The sequence below is a fragment of the Panthera tigris genome, chromosome C2, assembly GCF_018350195.1.
Source record: "Panthera tigris isolate Pti1 chromosome C2, P.tigris_Pti1_mat1.1, whole genome shotgun sequence".
NCBI classification, from domain to species: Eukaryota; Metazoa; Chordata; class Mammalia; order Carnivora; family Felidae; genus Panthera; species Panthera tigris.
The window spans coordinates 67078365-67098044 of NC_056668.1; the positions used below are offsets into that span (position 1 = coordinate 67078365).

Sequence of the window (19680 nt, forward strand, 5' to 3'; positions counted from 1 at the left end):
ACCCAGCAATAGCACTAGTAGGAATTCATCCAAAGGATTTAGGAGTGCTGACTCATAGGAGCATATGTACCCCAATGTTTAGAGCAGTGCTGTTAACAATAGCCAAACTATGGACAGAGCCCAAATGTCCATCACTGATGAATAGATATGGAAAATTTCTTGTAAGTGGCAACATGTCTAAGTGGTGGTGGACCTTTAGAATCTTCCAGATAAAGGCATGTGAAGGGAGCTACAAAATTACACCTGGTGGTTCTGTACCACCAACTTGAAAATTGCAAATCCAGGTTGATAAATACGTATTTTCAGGGTTCCCAGAAGTCTTATGTTCATTGCTTTTGGTTACAAAGATGCCACAGGGAAGTGAGCCTTTGTGTGTGCAATGCCCCCTCCTTCGACCCTATTGTGAAATGGAAGCTTTAAAAAATCCAGTGGTTTTGGTTTTTTGTTTTTTGTTTAACAAGCTTAGTCATATTGGCTGTGTTCTATATGCCCCAATATATTTTATTTTACTTTGTAGAGCACATTTTATTTATGTTCTTATATAAATATTTTGCATAAAAAGGTGCTTTCTCAGATTATGCTTCCCTAAAATTGAAATATGCTGCCATTTATTAAAATGTGTTAGTTTTGTTATGTATTATATTCCCTCCTCTGCACAAATAGGAAAAAGCATATGGACTTTACTCTTTAAGCAACTTTTATACTTAGAATATTACCTCATTTTATTTCTTCTAACTAAGGTTTAAAGGAAATGGCAAATGTCAGATGCTTTGTGAAAGAGATGACAGTTTCTCAGAATGCGTAAGGGCATATCTTTAAGCAAATGGGCCACTTTAAATTCAGAGATCACAATCTTGTGAATTTGGGTTTAATGTTCCCAGGTAACACTAAAGATCGAAATAATATGTTTGGAATCATATATTTACTTTGTTGAATTCTGAAAAGTGCCATCACTGATGTTGGTAGTTTATTGGCATCAATTTTTAAACTTGCTGCTGTATGTATTTCATTCATCTTGGAAAGATTTTACGTGGTTTTGTTATTTGTTAACTAACAGGCCATCTTTTGTATAAACTCTCAGAAGTCCTGAGATTCCCCAATCCTGAGATTCTCGTATTGTAAACATTACTAAATAGCTAGAATATAGAATTATTAAATTAGAAGTTAAGTATCACTTTCATCTACCCTTCTCTCAGAGTGAGTTCTCTGCTGTGCCATCTGTGACTGACAGTCATGCAGACACAGTGACCATTTAAAATATGAACCGAAGGAGAACCAATATTTCTTAGAGAAGTCTATTCCTGAGTCAGAGGGCCTGGGGAAATTTTTCTTAATTGTGACCTATACAACCTAGTTAATATCTACCACATGCTCTTCAGATGTTACTTAATCATTAGTAACTGAAGCTGTTTTTGTTGAAAATCACTTGTTGGCAGGCCCCTTGATATTACCAGTTTGGTGTCGGTCTCCTGCACTCACCTTCAGGCTCTTGCAGAGCAGGGACCCTCTGCTTTTCCTTGTATCCCAGGACCAGCCCAAGTCCTATACTTAGTTAGGGCTGGATAAGCATTTGTTGAATGAATGAAGGCAAATTAAAAAGTAGAAATTGCAAATGGTGCAATTACATCAGTGGATTTTAAAGTATTATTAGAAAGTGGGAAATAATGTTAAGATACAAAGATGGGTGGAAACAAAGGTAAAGAATAAAAATATGTGCTTTTCTGTGTCACTAGAGTCTATAGTATTACTAGTTTCCATGAGCATCCTGGAACCACTCCTGAAGCTCTGCCCAGTCCCTTTTATGAAGTGTCTGTACACATAGCTGGTGGGAGGGGGGCTCCAGATGTGGTCTTGCTGCTATAATTCTGATCTCTAGTGTCCAAGGGGGCGAATGGTGAGTTCCTCAGTTCTCCAGGCTGTAGTCCTTCTCTGGCTTGGCCTTATTTCCTGATCTGTGGCCCCAGTTCCCCATTGCTCCTTAGGGCCTGTCCCCCAGTGTCCCCCAGGACACTTATTTCACAGGGGCAAACAATGCCCCTTATTTCACAGGGGCAAACAATGAAGTATCTCCACTCACCACACTGTAGATATCACACTTCCCAGAAACTCCCAATTCTGACTGTGCCACAGCACACCTCCACCCCACTCCGCCATGTCTCCACCAGACCACTGACCACTCTCAGACCCTGGGTTTGGGATGGCTGGCTCCGTACTAGCTGGGGTTGCTGTCCTTAGCCTGAGCTCTACACAGAGCCACATTCTTAATCTTCTCCACTTGCCCATACAGCTAAAGTAACAGATCATGTAAATGCCACAGTCATCCCAGGTACAACATTACTTGTTTTTCTAAAATGTGCACATCCTGATACTTAGCCTTTTGACAATTTTTCCTTACCCTACCTTTTACAACATGCAAATGTAATTTTCAACCCACATAAATTTTGTTGCCGAAGTTTAGGTATGTTTTATTAAGCCACCATTTGGTTTTGAGAGAAAATGCAGACAAGGATCTTAAGTAGGATCTTGTAAATAACTGTTAGTGTCCTTTACCTTTCTGACTTCTCCTTAGAGGACATCTAGGCAAAAGTGTGTCACTGAGTCCTAGTTTCTGTGTTCAGAAGTTGATCGAATATAAATTAAGAAACAATACACGTTCCCTCTTTCTTAACATGCATGAATGATGGGTGTGAATTTGCATCATGAGAAAGTGAATAAAATAAGATACCCCAGGGCAGCCAAGGAGACCAAACAAACCAACTCAGGACTAGAGAGGAGACTGCGCTAGAGGTTGTAAGAGTGAGGATCTCCCCCAACCTTGGTGACCCTCTTATAGGATGTAAATATGGAGGCTGTAAAAGTTTGGCTGAAAGAAAAAGACTCAACCTCCAATGCTTAACTATATAAAATTGCTTTTAAGTGTAGGTCAACATTGTATCTCCGCCTCAAAGAAAAAAAGAAGCTTACTACATTTCTAAGAATGTTCCTCCAGAAACATGGAACTGAAAGCTATTTTTTTATTGATCTGGCCCTTAGAAAACAATGGGACTTTTTAATGTACGCAAGGAACTGACATGAAAATTTATGATTCTGCACCAGAAAGATGCAAAAAATGTCAAAATAGAGGGCAGAAATACAAAACTAGAGATGTTTCGCAGCAATGTCTTATGTATGGCATTTAATTACAAGTGTGCAACATGGAGAAGCGAACCTCTGGACTGTGAAATTGATGCTAATTTTTTTACCCACGGGGTAGAAGCCCTCTAAAATGTCATGTTATTAACTTAGTTGCTTTACCAGGAATCAGTGCTTATGTAGTATGTGTGTATGTGTGTGTGTATGTTTTTAATTAATAGACTTTATTTTTGTGACAGTTTTAAATTTATAGAAAAATTGAGCAGACCATACAGAGAATTCCCATATACCCTCTCCCCTGCACATAGTTCCCTCTGTTATTATGATCTTGCATTGGTGTGGTATATTTGTTAATGAACCAATATTGTTAATTAAAACTCACACTTTACATTAAAGTCCCCTCTTTAGGTTCTACAGTTCTGTGGGTTTTGACAAATTTATAACATATATACACCATTAATTACAGTATCATGCAGAAAGTTTCACTGCCCTAAAAATCCCTTGTGCTCCTCTATTCATCCCTCTTCACATCCTCTGGCAACCACTGATCTTTTTACTGTCTCAATGATTTTGCGTTTTGCAGAATGTTATCTAGTTGGAAACATACAGTATGTAGCCTTTTGAGGTTGGCTTCTTTCATTAAGCAACATGCATTTAAAGTTTGTCCATGTCTTTTCATGGGTTGATAGCTCATTTCTATTTATTACTGAATAATATTCCATTGTATGGACATACCACAGTTTGTCTATCTATTCACTTATTGAAGGCCATCTCAGTTGCTTCTACTTTGGGGCAATTATGAATAAAGGTGGTATAAATATGCATGCACAGGTTTTTGTGTGGACATAAGTTTTAAACTCATTTGGGTAAATACCTAGGAGCATTATTGATGGTTCATCTGGTAGGCTTATGTTAAGTGCTGTAAGAACCTGCCACAATGAGTTCCAGAGTCCCTACATCATTTTCCATTCCCACCAGCAATGAATGAGAGTTGCCATTGTTCCACATCCCTGTCAGCATTTGGTATTGTCAGGAGTTTTGTTTTTTTGTTTTTTGGGGTTTTTTTAGCCATTCTAATAGGTATTTAGTAGTAGCTCATTATGGTTTTGATTAGCAATTCCCTAATGACATATGATACTGAGCATCTTTTAATATGTATATCTGTACCATCTGTATATCTTCTTTGGTATGGTGTATGATCAGATCTTTTGCCCATTTTTAGACTGAATTGTTTGTTTTCTTGAGTTTTAAGAGTTCTTTGTACATTTTGGATATCAGTCCTTTATCAGTTATGTGTTTTGCAAATATTTTCTTACAGTCTGTGGCTTCTCTTTTCATCCTCTCAGCAGTTAGTGTGTTTATGTTTTAAGGATGAAGGATTTTCGAAATACAATTTTATAACAGCAGTAAAATAAAAAATTCATAGCAAATGTTTTATGTTCTCTCTCAAGCAGTATCAGAGAACCCTGTTTATGGACCCAGAAGAGTTTCATTAAAAGGGAAAAGTCAGGTTCTGGGGACAGTGGTTGTGGCTTCCTGCACTCTGAGAGGTTGTGCAGCAGGGCTGGGAATAAGAACAGGACCACCCTGTGCTGCATCACTTCTAAATTAAAAATAACTTAGGAACTATGAATAGGGCATGAATTTCTGTCCATGAATCCAAGTATGTAAGAGATGGTCACTTCCCATGTTTCCTTTAATTCAACCTAATCTCACCTGTGAAACCTATTCTACCAGTTGGATAGGGGATTCCATCTTGATCATACAGGGATGCCCTTTCCTTCTTACAGCCCAGTCATAATTCAGGAAGCTTACCTAGTGCCTAGAAGGAGGAAGGGCCTCAAATCCCAAGACCATTTTGGTTGCTATTGGCAACCTCACTATCTAAACCACGGTGGTCTGTGAAGTCTGGAAGCTCTCCACCCCTATGTCACAGTGGGAAATGAGGTTATCTCCTGAGGCCCATGAACCAAGTGCACTGCCCCTGTAGGCACGAGCCATCACTCCCAAAACTGTTATCCCCTTGGGAGCACTGAGAGAGAGTGCTTTGTTTGATCCCTCTGCTCACAGGACCCAAACAACTCTGCCCTTCCTTCCTCTTGCATCTCAAAAACACTCTCTTTTCTCTTCCCTTTTAGGACATCTATATTATCTCTTCCATGAGCTTTCACAAAAGTCCAAAAGTGCCTTTGACTTTAAGTCACTTCTGCTTTCTCCCCTGCAAAAATCTATGTGTCAAGAAATCTCAGAAAACAAATGCTAATTAACATTTCGATAAGTAATGCCTCTATAATTATTTGTGGAAATTATTTTGTCCTATATTAGAACCACCACCACCTAGAATATTTTTAGAGTGCTTCTTGACTGGTGGCCACGGGAAGCCATTTATGTATAGCAAACAAATATATAGCTGGAATTGGAAAATTCAGCTAAGTGTTTGGATCTTTCCAAATGCCCACAAGTTTCTAGCTTTGCCCCTCCACCCTCAGAGTAAATCCTAACCATGTGGTCCCAGGGGAATATCTCTTCCCCCCAACCCAGCTACCATCTATAGCCACTCCCCTCCGGCTGCTTTTTCTTGTAGCCTTGGCCTCCTCAGACATGAGAACATCTGGGAGTGAGGCATGGAGGAAGCAGCCCCACACAGAAAGCAACTTTCTGAGGTTACTGGTAACTTCCTCTTCACTAAACACAAGGAACTGATTTTCTTCATTTTGCTTAACCTCATCTCAGCATTTGATACTGTTGACCACCATCACTGCTGAACCCCGTCCATGCTTGGCTCTGATGACTCTTGGGTAGGCCTCCTTATCAGCTTTTTGAGTGACACAGGATTGGAGGGATGACTAGTACAATGAAAGACATAAAGAGGATTCAGAGTAATTCTGATTGGCTGAACACTGACATACAAATAAGATGGGGCCAAGAGGTGGTGATGTGACATGATATTTGAAAAAAAAAAATCATGGTCAGCCACTCCAGTACAACTGTGTACAGGCTAATTTGATCTCTGACTCATTAGTGAAAGTGATCTTGTCACTATCCATTTCATTCTGTAAGCCCTTTCTGCAAAGAGGTATGTTGACACATTCAGGGAGACAGGTGCCAGTGAGAGAACCACCAAGCTGGTTAGGGTTCTAGAGACCACATTATATGAGGAACAGTTGAGGACACTGATAATATGTAGCTGAGAGAAAAGACTACTGAGGAAACTTATGATATATCTGTTTTCAATTATTTGGAGGGTTCCATGTGAAGGGGTAAAAATACATATCCTGGCAGTTTTAGAAAACAGGACAGGGACACTTAGGGGACTGGGGAGTGAGTGGTGGGAGATTTGGGATTATTATAAAGAAGACCTTTCTCTCATAACTGTCATATCAGGTAGTGAGTTTTCCAACATAAGTAAGAAAGCAAAGACTGGACATCCATCTATTACAGATAACACCGAGGGGAGTCCTTGCTTCAGTGAGAGACTAAAATGACTTTTGAGGTCCCTGAAACAACCTTGCAATGCTAATTAGTTCATAGAATTAGAGAATTCCGTGACCCCGAATTGTCCTTTATTTCTGCTGCCTGCCTCACTACTTATCTTCCATTACTTCTGTTACAGTGCATTGGATACTACTCTAATCAGGACCTGAAATAAGGAGATGAGAGAAGGGATACGGAAAAGAGAAAACAATAAAACTTTTTTTTAAAATAACCTACCGTATGCCAGGATCTGTGTGAGGCACCATATACGTGTCTTCCTATTTAATCCTCACAACAAGCTTATGAGACATTTAATATTACCTCTGTGAGGAAACTAAGGCTCAGAAATTAAGTGACTTCCTCAAGAACACACAGGTATTAACTAGTGGGGCCAGAGTTTGAACAACAGGTTTGAACAAACACAGAGTTTGAACTCACCCTTTATTTTTGGTAAATAATACTGCTCTTTAAAATTTTTAGTATTTATATAAAGATTCCTTTTAAAATAAGTCAAGAATAAAATGAGTGCATAAAAAATAATACAGATTTTTACATGGATATGAAGTGGTACTAGTAGCTAGAATGACTGAAGTTTGGGAAATACTATTCTAAATATTTTGATAGCAAGACTTTCCAGTTTAGCCTATCTGATATTTTGACTGCTGAGTATAAGGAAAAGAAGGAAACTTGAAAATGGAGTGGTATGTAAATTAATTCTCCTGTGCTCTGATACATGGGTAATTTCATGTGTTACAATAAGGAAACTAAATGGACCCTTTCAAATAAAAAAATATATATATGATTGTAAAATCCAGAGGAAAACCCCAGGTGGTGCCTATCCGAGTAAAGGATGAAGTTTCCAAGGTATGCACAGAGAATCGCTGAGAGGAAGTGAAGACCCTATGAGTCAGGGCCCAGGACCCACATAAGAGCCCTCTGGGTTTGAGAGACCCTGGATGGAAGGTGAGGAGTTTACAGACCTGTTTTGGGAAGAATGATCATCACCTTTCCAGTGATTAAGGATCAACTTTGCGCAAAGGTCAAAGTCAGAACTGTAAAGTCTGGCAGGAAAACAGAAAAGTAATAATGAAGACTAAATAGCTGCATATCATGCTCTGTGCCAGGTGATGTACATGCAAGATCCCATTTGTTTTTCAGAACAATGCATCAAGGATGCTGGTCACATTTCCTGGATGAGAAGACTAAAATGGGGAGATGTAACTTAGACATCTGGATATCTTAGACATCTCCTGGACAATAACTTGTCCAGGGCCCGGTGGTCAAGCCAGGGTTTGACCTTGGACTACCAGTTCCAAACCTGTGCTATGCTACTTCCCCTGCACCACATGTGCTTGCTTGGGTGCTCTTCTCAACCCAGACAACAAACAGCTCTCCCTTTGCTACTTTTAATTTCTCTAGTCCTGCAGGGCCCAGCTAGCCACCAAGAGATCAGAGGAGGCAGGTTCACAGGTAGCTGTTTCTCTCCCGAATGCAAATGCTGCAGGCTCAGAGGCGCATAAACGTCTGCCCCCACCCCCCCTACTGAGCAGAGGGCTTTTCAGGGCCTGATTGGATCAGGAAAAGAAGCCATACATTTGGATCAGGATTATATGTGTGAAGCCTGTCCCTCTCGAAGCACTAGGTTTGGAAAAATCCACTTGGCATTCACACACCTATCACTCTTCTGCTGGTGACTTGTCCCCAGACTCGAGTACCACCTACTTCCAGGAATAGGGGCCAAATTTTCTACATTAGGATAATTAGGATTAGATGAGGATAATTTAAAAACAAGCTGTGTATGTTAATTGGCTCCTAGCAGGATCCATGGAGATATACTCAAATGAATGGTTTGTAGGGGGGTGGGGTGAGAAAAAAATACCCAGTCTCTGGGCTCTGTGGTTGCAGACTGCCTCCTGCAGCCCTGCCAAGCCGGAAACAGTACCTGGTACATGGCTGCTGCATAAAACACTTGTTAAACTGAGCTGAACCTTCACCTATGGGACTCAAAGGCTACACTCCTGGATCTCTGTTAGTCTTTGTCATGTTTGTGGCTGGGCTGCCTTTGGGGAGTTTCCTCAGGGCTTTACATTCACTCACTCTCCGCCAGTGCATTTGTAGTCATTTTCATCGGTGGAAATGCCCACCTGCCATCAGAAGTTATCTGGAACCAGCCCCTGTCTGTGGTGCTATTTCTTTCTTGTCAGTTCCCCTTTCTGCATTTGAGTTCTAGTCTCAGCCCTGACATTATTTCTTTCTCTACAAAGAGTGTTAGGAAGTTATGGGGAGCTCACAAAGGCTCCTCATCGTTTATTCTTAACACCTTGTTTCTGTGTTCCTCGGGAATGTCACTGAGCTTATACATCTGGTCTCTAGGAGCTGCAGTGGATGGGCATTTGTGACAGGTATGTTCTTATGAAGCTTGTATGCTTTGGGAGCTTGGTGTCTGATAAAGCTACATCTGGGGCAGATGTTCAGAGGTTGGGCTGATGGCTGGCAAGGGAGTGGGTAAGAAGGGTTGTGGAATACGTGCATAAAACTTTTGACCATCAGGCTTGATTCTGAGACTGGCTACATTGGAGGTAGGACATTATAGAAATGTGTCTCTTCCATCCAGATCCTTTGTCTGCTTTGGTGAGCTAAGAGACAGGACAGGCAGGAAACAGAAGGCACCACTTACCAAACAACCAACAGCTGCCCTTGGCCTCAGGGTGCTGGGGGCTCCAACGAGCTCCACTGCAGGAGAAAGTATCCAAGGATGCTGGCCCTGCCTGAGCCCCTTGTGCCAGTGAGAAGTTCAAAAAACTGGGGCAAAACCCACAGCTTCTGCAGTGGTCTCTGCTTTCTTATTTGGCCTTTCTCTTCCCGTCTCTTTGTCTCCATTTCTTCTTCCCATCTAAATGCCCCTCACAATATTGGCTCCTCTTGGCACCAGAGACCAATAGCTCATTTGAAAAGAAAGTCTTAGGTCCAAAAAGAGCCCATGCAGTGGTTTCTCGTGTTCTGTATACCATGAACATATTTGCATTTGCAAATAGGCTTAAAATAGTGCCTCCACTAATAGTTATTTAAGGAGAGACAGGTGAAAATAATTTTTGGCCAAGGGAACTTCCCACTCCTCTCAAATTGTAATAACTAGGGAGATGATCTATTCCTCTGACATGCAACCTCAATCTTGGGACTAAGGCTGTGGACTTAAATGAGTCTAATTATGTGCACAAGCTCACAGTTCTATATTATTTCATCTGTTTGCTGTTGCAGGTATCATTGATACTATTTACATGAGCTATCCTGTGTATAATGGAAGCTTTTTATAAATCTCTGTTCATTAGCATGTTCTAAATGTATCTGAGTGATTAACTGTGTCCTGAGTTTTAACAGAGAGCATAAAAGTCATGGTCCTTGTACTCTTGAAGCTTTTAGCTTAGTGGGAAAATAGTGTTAACAGTCACACTAAAATGACTGTATAGCAACACTGCTTTGAAGAGAAGGAAATGGCTTTTTGTGATTGTACCCACTTTTTAATGACTGTCTTTGAGCTTGATACTTTGGTTGCTCTAATAGCCCTGGATATCAGATATCTCTTCCTGGTGGTAATGAGAATTGGATTTTATGGAGTTGAGGCTAAGGTGGGAGAAGAAAGAGCATAAAAGGTAAAAAAGTGAGCTAAGCCAGATTCTTCAGGAGAAAATCAAGGTTCAAATACCATGTTTCAAAAAGGTGAGAAATAAGTTTGGGGGGTCCCTCTCCCAGGAGACTGAAGCTGTGAAGAAATAGAGTAAGAACCTAACATGTCTGAAACAAGCAAGGAGTAGGAAGGTTTCCTGAGTGGTTATCCAGTGTCCAGGCAAGGGTTGACAATTCACCTTTCATGGTCAGGCAAATAAGAGTGGTTTAGGGGGGCAGTACAGAAGGATAGGGCCATAGGCTAGGTGCACAATCCTTTATTGAACCTTTATCCTCATCTCTAACCTAATATAGAGACTAGTTTCTAAACCATACATCAGAGTATACTCAGGCTGAGGTTGGGAAATACACACCATTTTGAATATATGTAGAAGAAAAATATGTCTTCGGCACTTTCCATCTCCCCATCAGGGTAGGAAACTTCCCATTCACTATTCTCCCTCTTTTTAGGAGTATGATTTCTTTCTGAGTTCCATTTCCTATTTAGCTGCATTAACTTGAACTTAACTCTTAATGGCTAAAAACAGAAAACATTTCTCCCTTCTAGCTAGCATTTGCATTTTAATAGGGGCTTTCAAAAATGCCTAAACCCAAGGAATGAGTAATTTGGGAATTCCAAGCACCAGGGTAGGGCTGGTACACAGAATGGGGAGAGGGGACGTCCCTCAAATTGTGCCCTTGATACATTGGCTTTCTCTCTTTGACCATGGTTCTGGTTCTGAGACAACAGGAAGGGGCCCTCTTAAGGGGCCATGATTGGCATAAATGCCTTTTAGTGAGTTCTGGATTCTTATTTGTGGTAGGCAGAGCCCTTGACCAGATGTGCACAGACTCACCTGTAAAACTTTGCATGATGCTTACCCACAGGCACCTTTTGGCAAAAAAGGAAAAAATGGTTTCCAAAACCATTAATAATTTGGAAAAGAGATGCTCCTTGACTCAAAAATATCTGATTTTTGGGCATATGTCTTGTACACAAACTTGCTATAAGGAGATTGGAAAGCTAACCATGCTATGTACGTTCCTTCTTCCGGGAGTGAGGGGAATGGACTCTTAATTTTAATACTTTAGTTACCTACAATATCAGGGAATGAATAAAAGCAGCCTTCTCCCCCATATGAATCTACATAGATATTTTTTCTTTGTACCTATTCATCTTTGATGCTGTTCCCCTCATATCTGTGTGGAAACATTGTGCTCCCAAATGGGTATGGGAAAGGACACCTAATCAAATTAAGGCAGTGTTAGGTATGAAAAATCTCCACAAATGGGAGTCCAGGAGGATTTGCTCCAAGAAGAGATTGGAGACCAAGTCAGACATATGATCCGGCGTGAGCTAGAAAAAGACATGTTTGGCATGGGAGCTTAGCAAAGCTCAAGATGGGTGACACATCTATAGCCCATCATCTATGCCCACCAGACACCAGGAAGTGTTCACGTTTTCATCAAGGTGTCGCTCATGCTCTTCTCTTTCTCGTCCATATGCTGGTTCAGCCTCTTCATCTGAGGTCTTTGAGAGTTAATATTGGCTTTCTTGATACCAGCCCTCACCCCTTCCTCAGACCACTGACAGGCTCATTTTCTTTAAACTTTCATTACATAATTTTTCTGCTTCCAGACCATCAGTCCCAAACTCTCAATTTTCTATCACATCAAATATAAACTCATCTGACATACCAGACTGCATTAAGCTATCCTACTTTACTTAAAGAAATGAACTTCCCATTATTTGTGCAAGTGAAAAGTAAAAAAACTCTGTAGCATCCACTGTATTAGTCTATTAAATAAGAGTGATTCCTGACACTCAGTTGAATGAACGAATAAATAAACCAATCAATTAATACCTTATTCTCATCTCCCATACTTAATCCATCACCACATCCTGTCAATTATAATCCTAAATATCACTTGAACCTATCCACTGCTACTTCTGCTACTACCACCCTAGACCAAACAACCATCTTCTTCATTTAAATGACTGCAATAGTCAACGGATTGGTCTTCTGGCATCTTCTGACTTCCCTACTATCCACTTTCTACACAGTAGCCAAAGTCATCTTTTCAAACTACAAACCTGATTATGTCACTCTTCCACTTTAATTTCTTCAGTGATTCACACTGCACTCAGAATAAACACCAAAATCCTTTGCTGACCCTTAAGATAAGCATGGTCTGGCCTCCACTGACCTCTCCAGGTTTGTCTCCCACCCCTCTAGTCATTTAAGCCACATCAACCTTCCCTCATGTCCTTCTTGCCGTGGTGCCTTTGCACCTGCTGTTCCTTTTGCCTAGAATCCTTCCAAGCTACCCCCTTCACCTATCTGGCACTTTTCAATCTGTTATGTTTACCTAAAAAACTGCCCCTAAACTCAGCAGCTTAAAACAATGAATATTTTACTCTGTCTTACAATGTTGTGGGCCAGAAATTTGGGCAGGGTTTTGAGTGATTTTTCTGTTCCTCATGGCATCAACTGAAGTCACTTGGTGGTTGGTACTAAGTTAGTGAATGGGCTAGTATAGAACTTCCCTGTCCAATTCAGTAGGCACTAGCCACATGTGGCTACTGATCACTTGAAATGTAGTTCATCTAAGTTCTGTAAGTGTAAAACACCTACAAGATTTTGTACAGAAAAAAGAATGTAAAATATCCATTAATAATTTTATATTGATTATATGTTGAGATTATAATATTTTAGATATACTGAATTAAAGAAAACATATCATTAAAATTAATTTTTACCTATATCTTTTTAATTTTTTAATATGGCTATTGGAAATTTTCAAATTACGTATGTGGTTGCATTAAATTTCTAGTGGATGGTGCTAATCTAGAGCAAGGGTCACCATTTTTTTCTACAAAAGGCCAGATAGAAAATATTTTCAGCTTTGCAGGCCTGACAGTCCACTACTCATCTCTACCACTGTAATGAAAAAACAGCCGTAGACAATAATTAAACAAATGGGTATAGCTGCATTCCAACCAAACTTTATTTATAAAAATAGATGGTGGCCAGATTAGGTCTGCAGGCTATGTTTGCTAACCTCTGATCTAGAGCTTCCAAGAGTTTTTTAAGTTTATTTATTTATCTTGAGAGGGAGAGAGAAAGCATGAGCAGGGGAAGGGCAGAGAGAGTGAGAGAGAGAATCCCAAGCAGGTTCCACACTGTCAGAAAAGAGCCCAATGTGGGACTCAATCTCATGAACTGTGAGATCATGACCTGAGTCAAAATCAAGAGTTGGACGCTTAACTGACTGAGCCACCCAGGCACCCCTAGAGAATCCAAGATTTTATTCATATGTCTTGTGGCTTGGCAGAGATGGCTGGAAGGCAGGATTCGGCTGGGACTGTTGACCCAAACATCAATGCATGGACTCTTTGGCATGGTGGTCTTAGGGTAGTAGGACATCTTCCATGATGGAGTCTTCCAAGAAAAACAGAAGCTTCAAGGCTTTTTATGAAACATCCTTTCTGCTGTATTCTATTAGAGAAGTCTCTAAGGCCAGCCCAGATTTAAGGAGAGATTAGACTTCACCTCTTCATGGGAGGAGTAACAAGGAATATGTGTCCATCTTTAATCTATCACATCATTCTTCAAATCTCAGTTAAGACTAGTCCTATTATAGGCATTCAAATTACCGTGAAACTCTATGTGGCACTTGTCATTGTTAACAATTTTACATCTATCTGTGTGATTCTTTTGCTCCTCCACTAAACTATAACCAACCATGTGAAGAGGTTCCTGGTTTTGTTCATTATTATATTCTAAGCAGCTAGCACAATGCCTGGTTTAATAAATATTTGTTGAATGAATGAATGATATTAGGGCACAGCTTTGCAGCCATTAACTGTACTAATAATATTGATCCCACATTTCTCCATATTGCTCTCAAGCATATCACAAGACACCCTGTCAGAGGCCCTGTTAAAATTCAGACACATTCCATTCCCAGAAATCTTAGGAATTTGTAGTTCAGAAACTTTATAAAAAAGGAAATAAGCCTACCCTATTCCTCCCAGTAGCTCAAAGGTGATAATAGCTGCTCTAAAATTATACCTTCAGATTCTGGTGCTCTGAGACGTAATTCATGCAGCATGTCAAACCAGAGGCAAACCAAGGCCCCAGGCAGCTTGTGATCCTCCTGGACTTCACTCACAATGCCAGTACAGCAAGCTTGACTTGTCCAGTCACAGGATGAACTGACAGAAGGCAAAGGACCAGGCCCAGAGTACTGGACTGAGTCCGACCTAATCTTCCCTCCATGGAGGCTGCAGCATCATCTCCTGCTTTGCTTAGAACAAGGACTCTTGTATGTGCCAGGAGGAGATAAGCATTGCCACCTTCCACACTGATCCTAGAACTTAAATTGTAGTTATATGTGTACACCCTATCATTTTTTTTAGTACTGAGTGAGGGACCAAGGCCCACACATCTTTACATCCCCCACAACCTGTAGAACAAGGCTGTCACTGAGTAAATTCAATAAATGTTTACATGAGAGAAGGTCTCAATGATCAAACAATTTTCCTTAGACACCAGCAAACTTAGCATTTTTCCTGATACCCTGATCATGGCTAATACTCTAGATAAAGTTGTGAAACAGAAAACAGTTTTCTTTGTTGACACCAGCTTGTACCTTGAATTCTTCTCTCACTTCCTGTGACATCATATCTGCACTCCCCAGTCCCACCCTCTAGCTAACCACCATCACCCCACCTCCCTTCATACAGCCTCTTGCCTGAAATAGATCCCACATGCTCCTTCAGATCTGAGACACCAAAGATACCTTCTTTATCCCCTCCTCTTTCTGCCCAAATACCTGAATTTCCCCCAGAGTTCTTCTAGGTGAGACTTGCTGAAACACAGTAACCTGTGCCTGCAGCTAAGTCCACACTAGAACGCTGATAACCTGTTCAGGGCTGGAGTGGAGAGGAACATTCTCTGCCTGGCACGGAAAGGGTGTTCAAGTAATATTTGTGGAATGAATAGAAGCTCGGACAGAAACTCTTCTGATAGGAAGGGCCTTTTGGCTCCTCCCACCCCCATCACAGCACCTGCCTCTCTCATAATGTACACTCCGATCCCAGGAGCCACCTTCACACTTGGCCTTTGGGATGTGCTGCTCCCCTGCTACCTTAAGAGTGGGTGGAATCATAATCCTTTCTCCTTGCTCCCACAGCACAGCTGAAACTGGTTGGAACTTTTAAAGGAACTCTATCAGTGTTAAAAAGAACACAATGATACTGTGTGGGTTTAAACCTCAACTCTGTCATTTACTACCGAGTGGCTAGGGCAAGTTCCTTAACCTCTCAGCAGATCTGTTTCTTCATCTATAACTTGGGGGCAGATAATCCCACTTGGCTGTGAGGAATAAAAGTGTAAATAGTCATTCAGCTGACTCTCACTCATGGTCTATGATGAGCCAGGCATATACAGTAAGGGAAAGTGGGGTGCTAGGGTAGGTGTTCTGCTTTGGTTTCTACAATGGGCCTCCAGCTACATGGAGGCAAAAACCTACTATTAGATTTTTGGTCAGTTCACCTACCTACAGACCTTATTCTGCTCACCACTGACAGAAATCTCTTCTCAGAGAATCCCCCCCCGTAAATTCTTAGGTTCTTTCCTCTCCCATTCCCCTTTTTGCTCGCTCCCTTCAAAAGCAAGAGTATCTACTTCTCAGGCCCTCTGGAGAAAGCAATGACTTGTGGTTGTGGTTGAGAGTTTATTCCTGAGGGAACAGTGACATTTCTGCTCTTCTTCAGAGCTGAAAACATTGAAGAAACTGGCTTCCCAACCCAAGCCTGCATCCTCACACATACGCCATGTCTAGAGTTGAGAGAAATTCTTCACATGGGGTATAGAGGATCATGTCAATCTCAAGTATTTTAGCACCATATTTTACGAGGGTCTCTGACAAACAAAATGTCCAAAGTATTGTCCAGGACAGTGTGCAATCTTCAAATTAATGTTAGTAAAGTTTACTGAAAAGACTGTCACTGCTGGGCCAGGATTTTGAGGAGGGATGCAATCTCTGCCCCCAAATTCTTAAAGGGCTTTCGCAGAAGTGTATTAAGGTTTCTCTGCATAGCTCCAGAGAGTGACACCAGTATCAATGAGAGGAAGTTAAGGAGAGGCAGTTTTCGCTCAGGGGAAGAGAGAATTTCCAAATAGAGAAGTTAAAATGGTATTGATTTCCTTGTCATATGCAGTGTTTCTCCCCAATATATGAATTACAGGGACCATCTGTCCAAGATTTCTTGGGCCATACTGATTCATGTGATAATTTGAATTAAAGGCGATTTGTTAAATTTATAGTGAAATATAATTTGATTTTGTGTCCCTGTTCAACACATCACCTCAAGGAAAAACAAATCTTTGGCTAGGTCAAACATGCTGGTTTTTGGATTGCAAACAATGGGAGATTCCTATAGTAGATCGTAGTTCAGATCAAAGGATTCCCAGTCCTCAGTTTCTATGACAAATAGGATGCTGGTGGTGATTTAGTATGAGGAAGTGCACAGGAAACAAACAGAGAACTCTCTAGGCTCTACCATTGAGTGGTGTCAGCTCTGGCCCAACAGATAATGCCCAAGCTCTGTGCCCTATTGAAATCATTGGAAGGAAGAGACAGATTAATTGGGAGCAAGTGTGAGATTCACATACTGAACACGTACTGTGTGCTTCAGCAACTGAACATATTTGCAACTCAGTGTCATAAAGCTCTACTTTTCTAAGTAGTTACCAATTCACACTAATTTTTTAAATATTAAAGAGCTCCTACAAATTAAGAAAAACTTGTAAAAAGCCCAAAGATTCAAAAGTATGTAAAAGAAATGTATGGACAGTACATGGAACAAGAAATCTTATCTGTTATACATTTGAAAAGATATTCAAACTCATAATAAAAGAAATTCATTCTAAAATTACAGTGAGGGGCGCCTGGGTGGCTCAGTTGGTTGAGCGTCCGACTTCGGCTCAGGTCATGATCTCACGGTTTGTGGGTTCAAGTCCCACATCAGGCTCTGTGCTGATAGCTCAGAGCCTGGAGTCTGCTTCGGATTCTGTGTCTCCTCTCTCTGCACCTGCCCCACTTGTGCTCTGTATCTCTCTGTCTCTCAAAAACAAATAAATGTAAAAAAATTTTGTTTTAATTACAGTGAGAGGGGTGCTTGGGTGGCTCAGTCAGTTAAGTGTCCAACTCTTGGTTTTGGCTCAGGTCATGATCCCATGGTCTCATGAGTTTGAGCCCTGCATTGGACTCCATGCCAACAGTGTGGAGTCTGCTTGGGATTCTCTCTCTCCCTCTCTCTCTGCTTCTCCCCCACTTGCACTACTGTCTCTGTCTCTCTCAAAATAAATAAATAAACTTAAAAATTTTTTAATAAAAATTAAAAAAATAAAATTACAATAAGAACCACCTCACATCCATTAGGATGAATACCATAGGGAAAGAAAATAACAGATGTTGACAAACATGTGGAGAAATTGCAACTCTTGTGCACTATTGATGGGAATGTAAAAGTATGCAGCTGCTGTGGAAAACAGTATGCCAGTTCCTCAAAAATTAAAAATAGAATTACCATATGACCCAGTAATTCTACTTCTGACTATACACCCAAAAGATATGAAAGCAGGGCTGCAAAGAGATACTTGTACATCCATGTTTGTAGCATTTTCACAACAGCCAAAAGGTGGAAACAACTTAAATATCCATCAACAGATGAATGGATAAACAAAATGTGGCATATACACACAGCCTTAAAAATGAAGGAATTTCTGATACAGTCAACATGGATGAACCTTGATTAAATTATGCTAAGTGACATAAGCCAGTCACAAAAAGACAAATACTGTATGATTCCACTTATATGAGGTACCTGGAGTAGTTAAATTCATGGAAACAGAAGGTGGAATGGTGGTTTCCAGGGCCTGGGTGGAGGAGAAAATAGAGAGCTAGTGCTTAGGAAGTAATGAGTTTCTGTTTTGCAAGATGAAAAGAGTTCTGGAGATGGATGGTGATGATGGTTGCACAATAATGTAATTGTACTTAAAACCACTGTACACTTAAAAATGAGTAAGATGCGCTCTCTCTTTTTCTCAAAAAAAGAGCAGGGGGAGTGGTGGCGCATGGGTGGCTCAGTCACTTAAGCCTCCAACTCTTGATTTCAGCTCAGGTCATGATCTCACAGTCATGAGATTGAGCCCCACAACATGCTGGGCATGGAGGCTGCTGAAGATTCTCTCTCTCCCTCTCCCTCTGCCCCTCCCCCATTTGCATGTGTGTGCTCTCTGTCAAAAAAAATGGGTAAAATGGTAAATTTTATGTTATGTGTATTTTACCAGAATGAAAAATAATTTAAAAAATTTTTTTAATTATTATGTCTATTTATTTTGAGAGAGAGAGAGAGAGAGAGAGAGTGACAGTGTGAGTGGGGGAAGGGTAGAGAGAGGGGAGACACAGAGTCCGAAGCAGGCTACAGGCTCTGAGCTATCAACACAGAGCTTGTTGCAGGGCTCGAACTCACAGTGAGATCATGACCTGAACTGAAGTTGGACACCTAACTGACTGAGCCACCCAGGCACCCCAAAAAATAATTTTTAAAAATTACAATGAGGGGCCACCTGGGTGGCTCAGTTGGTTAAGTGTCCCACTTTGACTCAGGTCATGATCTCTCGGTTTGTGGGTTTGAGGCCCACATCAGGCTCTATTCTCACAGCTTGGAGCCTGGAGCCTGCTTCAGATTCTGTGTCTCCCTCTCTTTGTGCCCCTCCCCTACTCACACTCTATCTCTCTCTCAAAAATAAATAAACATTAAAAATTTTTTAAAATAATAAAAATGAAAATTACAATGAGGTGTCATCTTAACTTTCCCTATTAGTAAAGATGACAAATTAGAAAACATGTTATGTTGGCAAAAGCTATGTGAAAAGAAGCATGCTCATGGGGGACATAAACATATAATCTTAGGGGAAAACAATTTTGCAATGTTTCAAAGATTAAAATTTCAATTAATTTTGACCCTTTGGTCAAGCCATTCTACTTCTAGGAAGATAGCTTACTCCCACAGTGATTTGGCATATGACCAAGGTTTTTCATTGCAGCAAAATACATCTATTGATAGAGGCTGGTAAAATAAATTATTATCACTCAATAGAATACGACAGAATATGCAACTGTTAGAATGAAGATACCCAGTACATGCTGATACAGAACAACCTCTAAGGTAGTGGCAAGTGTGCAAAATTGTGTATAAAATACTACCGCTAGTGTTTAAAGATGAAATGAAAAAAGAATATGGGTCTATGTTTTCATTCTGCATTACCTAAAATAATTGCAAGTCTAAGCAAGAAACTTAACAGATAGCAGTGGTCACTCCAGTTATGTCTGTGG

At 40.6% G+C, this 19680-nt stretch overlaps 1 protein-coding gene across 4 annotated transcripts in view; it reads left to right on the forward strand.

The window, feature by feature from the left end:
* The window catches only part of CD86 (CD86 molecule), a 67099-nt gene that overhangs the window by 15148 nt on the left and 32271 nt on the right, over window positions 1–19680 (forward strand). The window contains exon 1 of one of the 4 annotated variants that reach the window (XM_042956213.1): window positions 8650–9008. The exons of 1 other annotated variant lie outside the window; for it this stretch is intronic. In XM_042956213.1, coding sequence (XP_042812147.1) covers window positions 8992–9008 — 17 coding nt within the window. In that variant the 5' untranslated portion in view covers window positions 8650–8991. Of the gene's footprint in view, window positions 1–8649; window positions 9009–19680 lie in introns of those variants that run through there. 2 more of the 4 variants (XM_042956212.1, XM_042956211.1) reach the window with 2 other exon arrangements.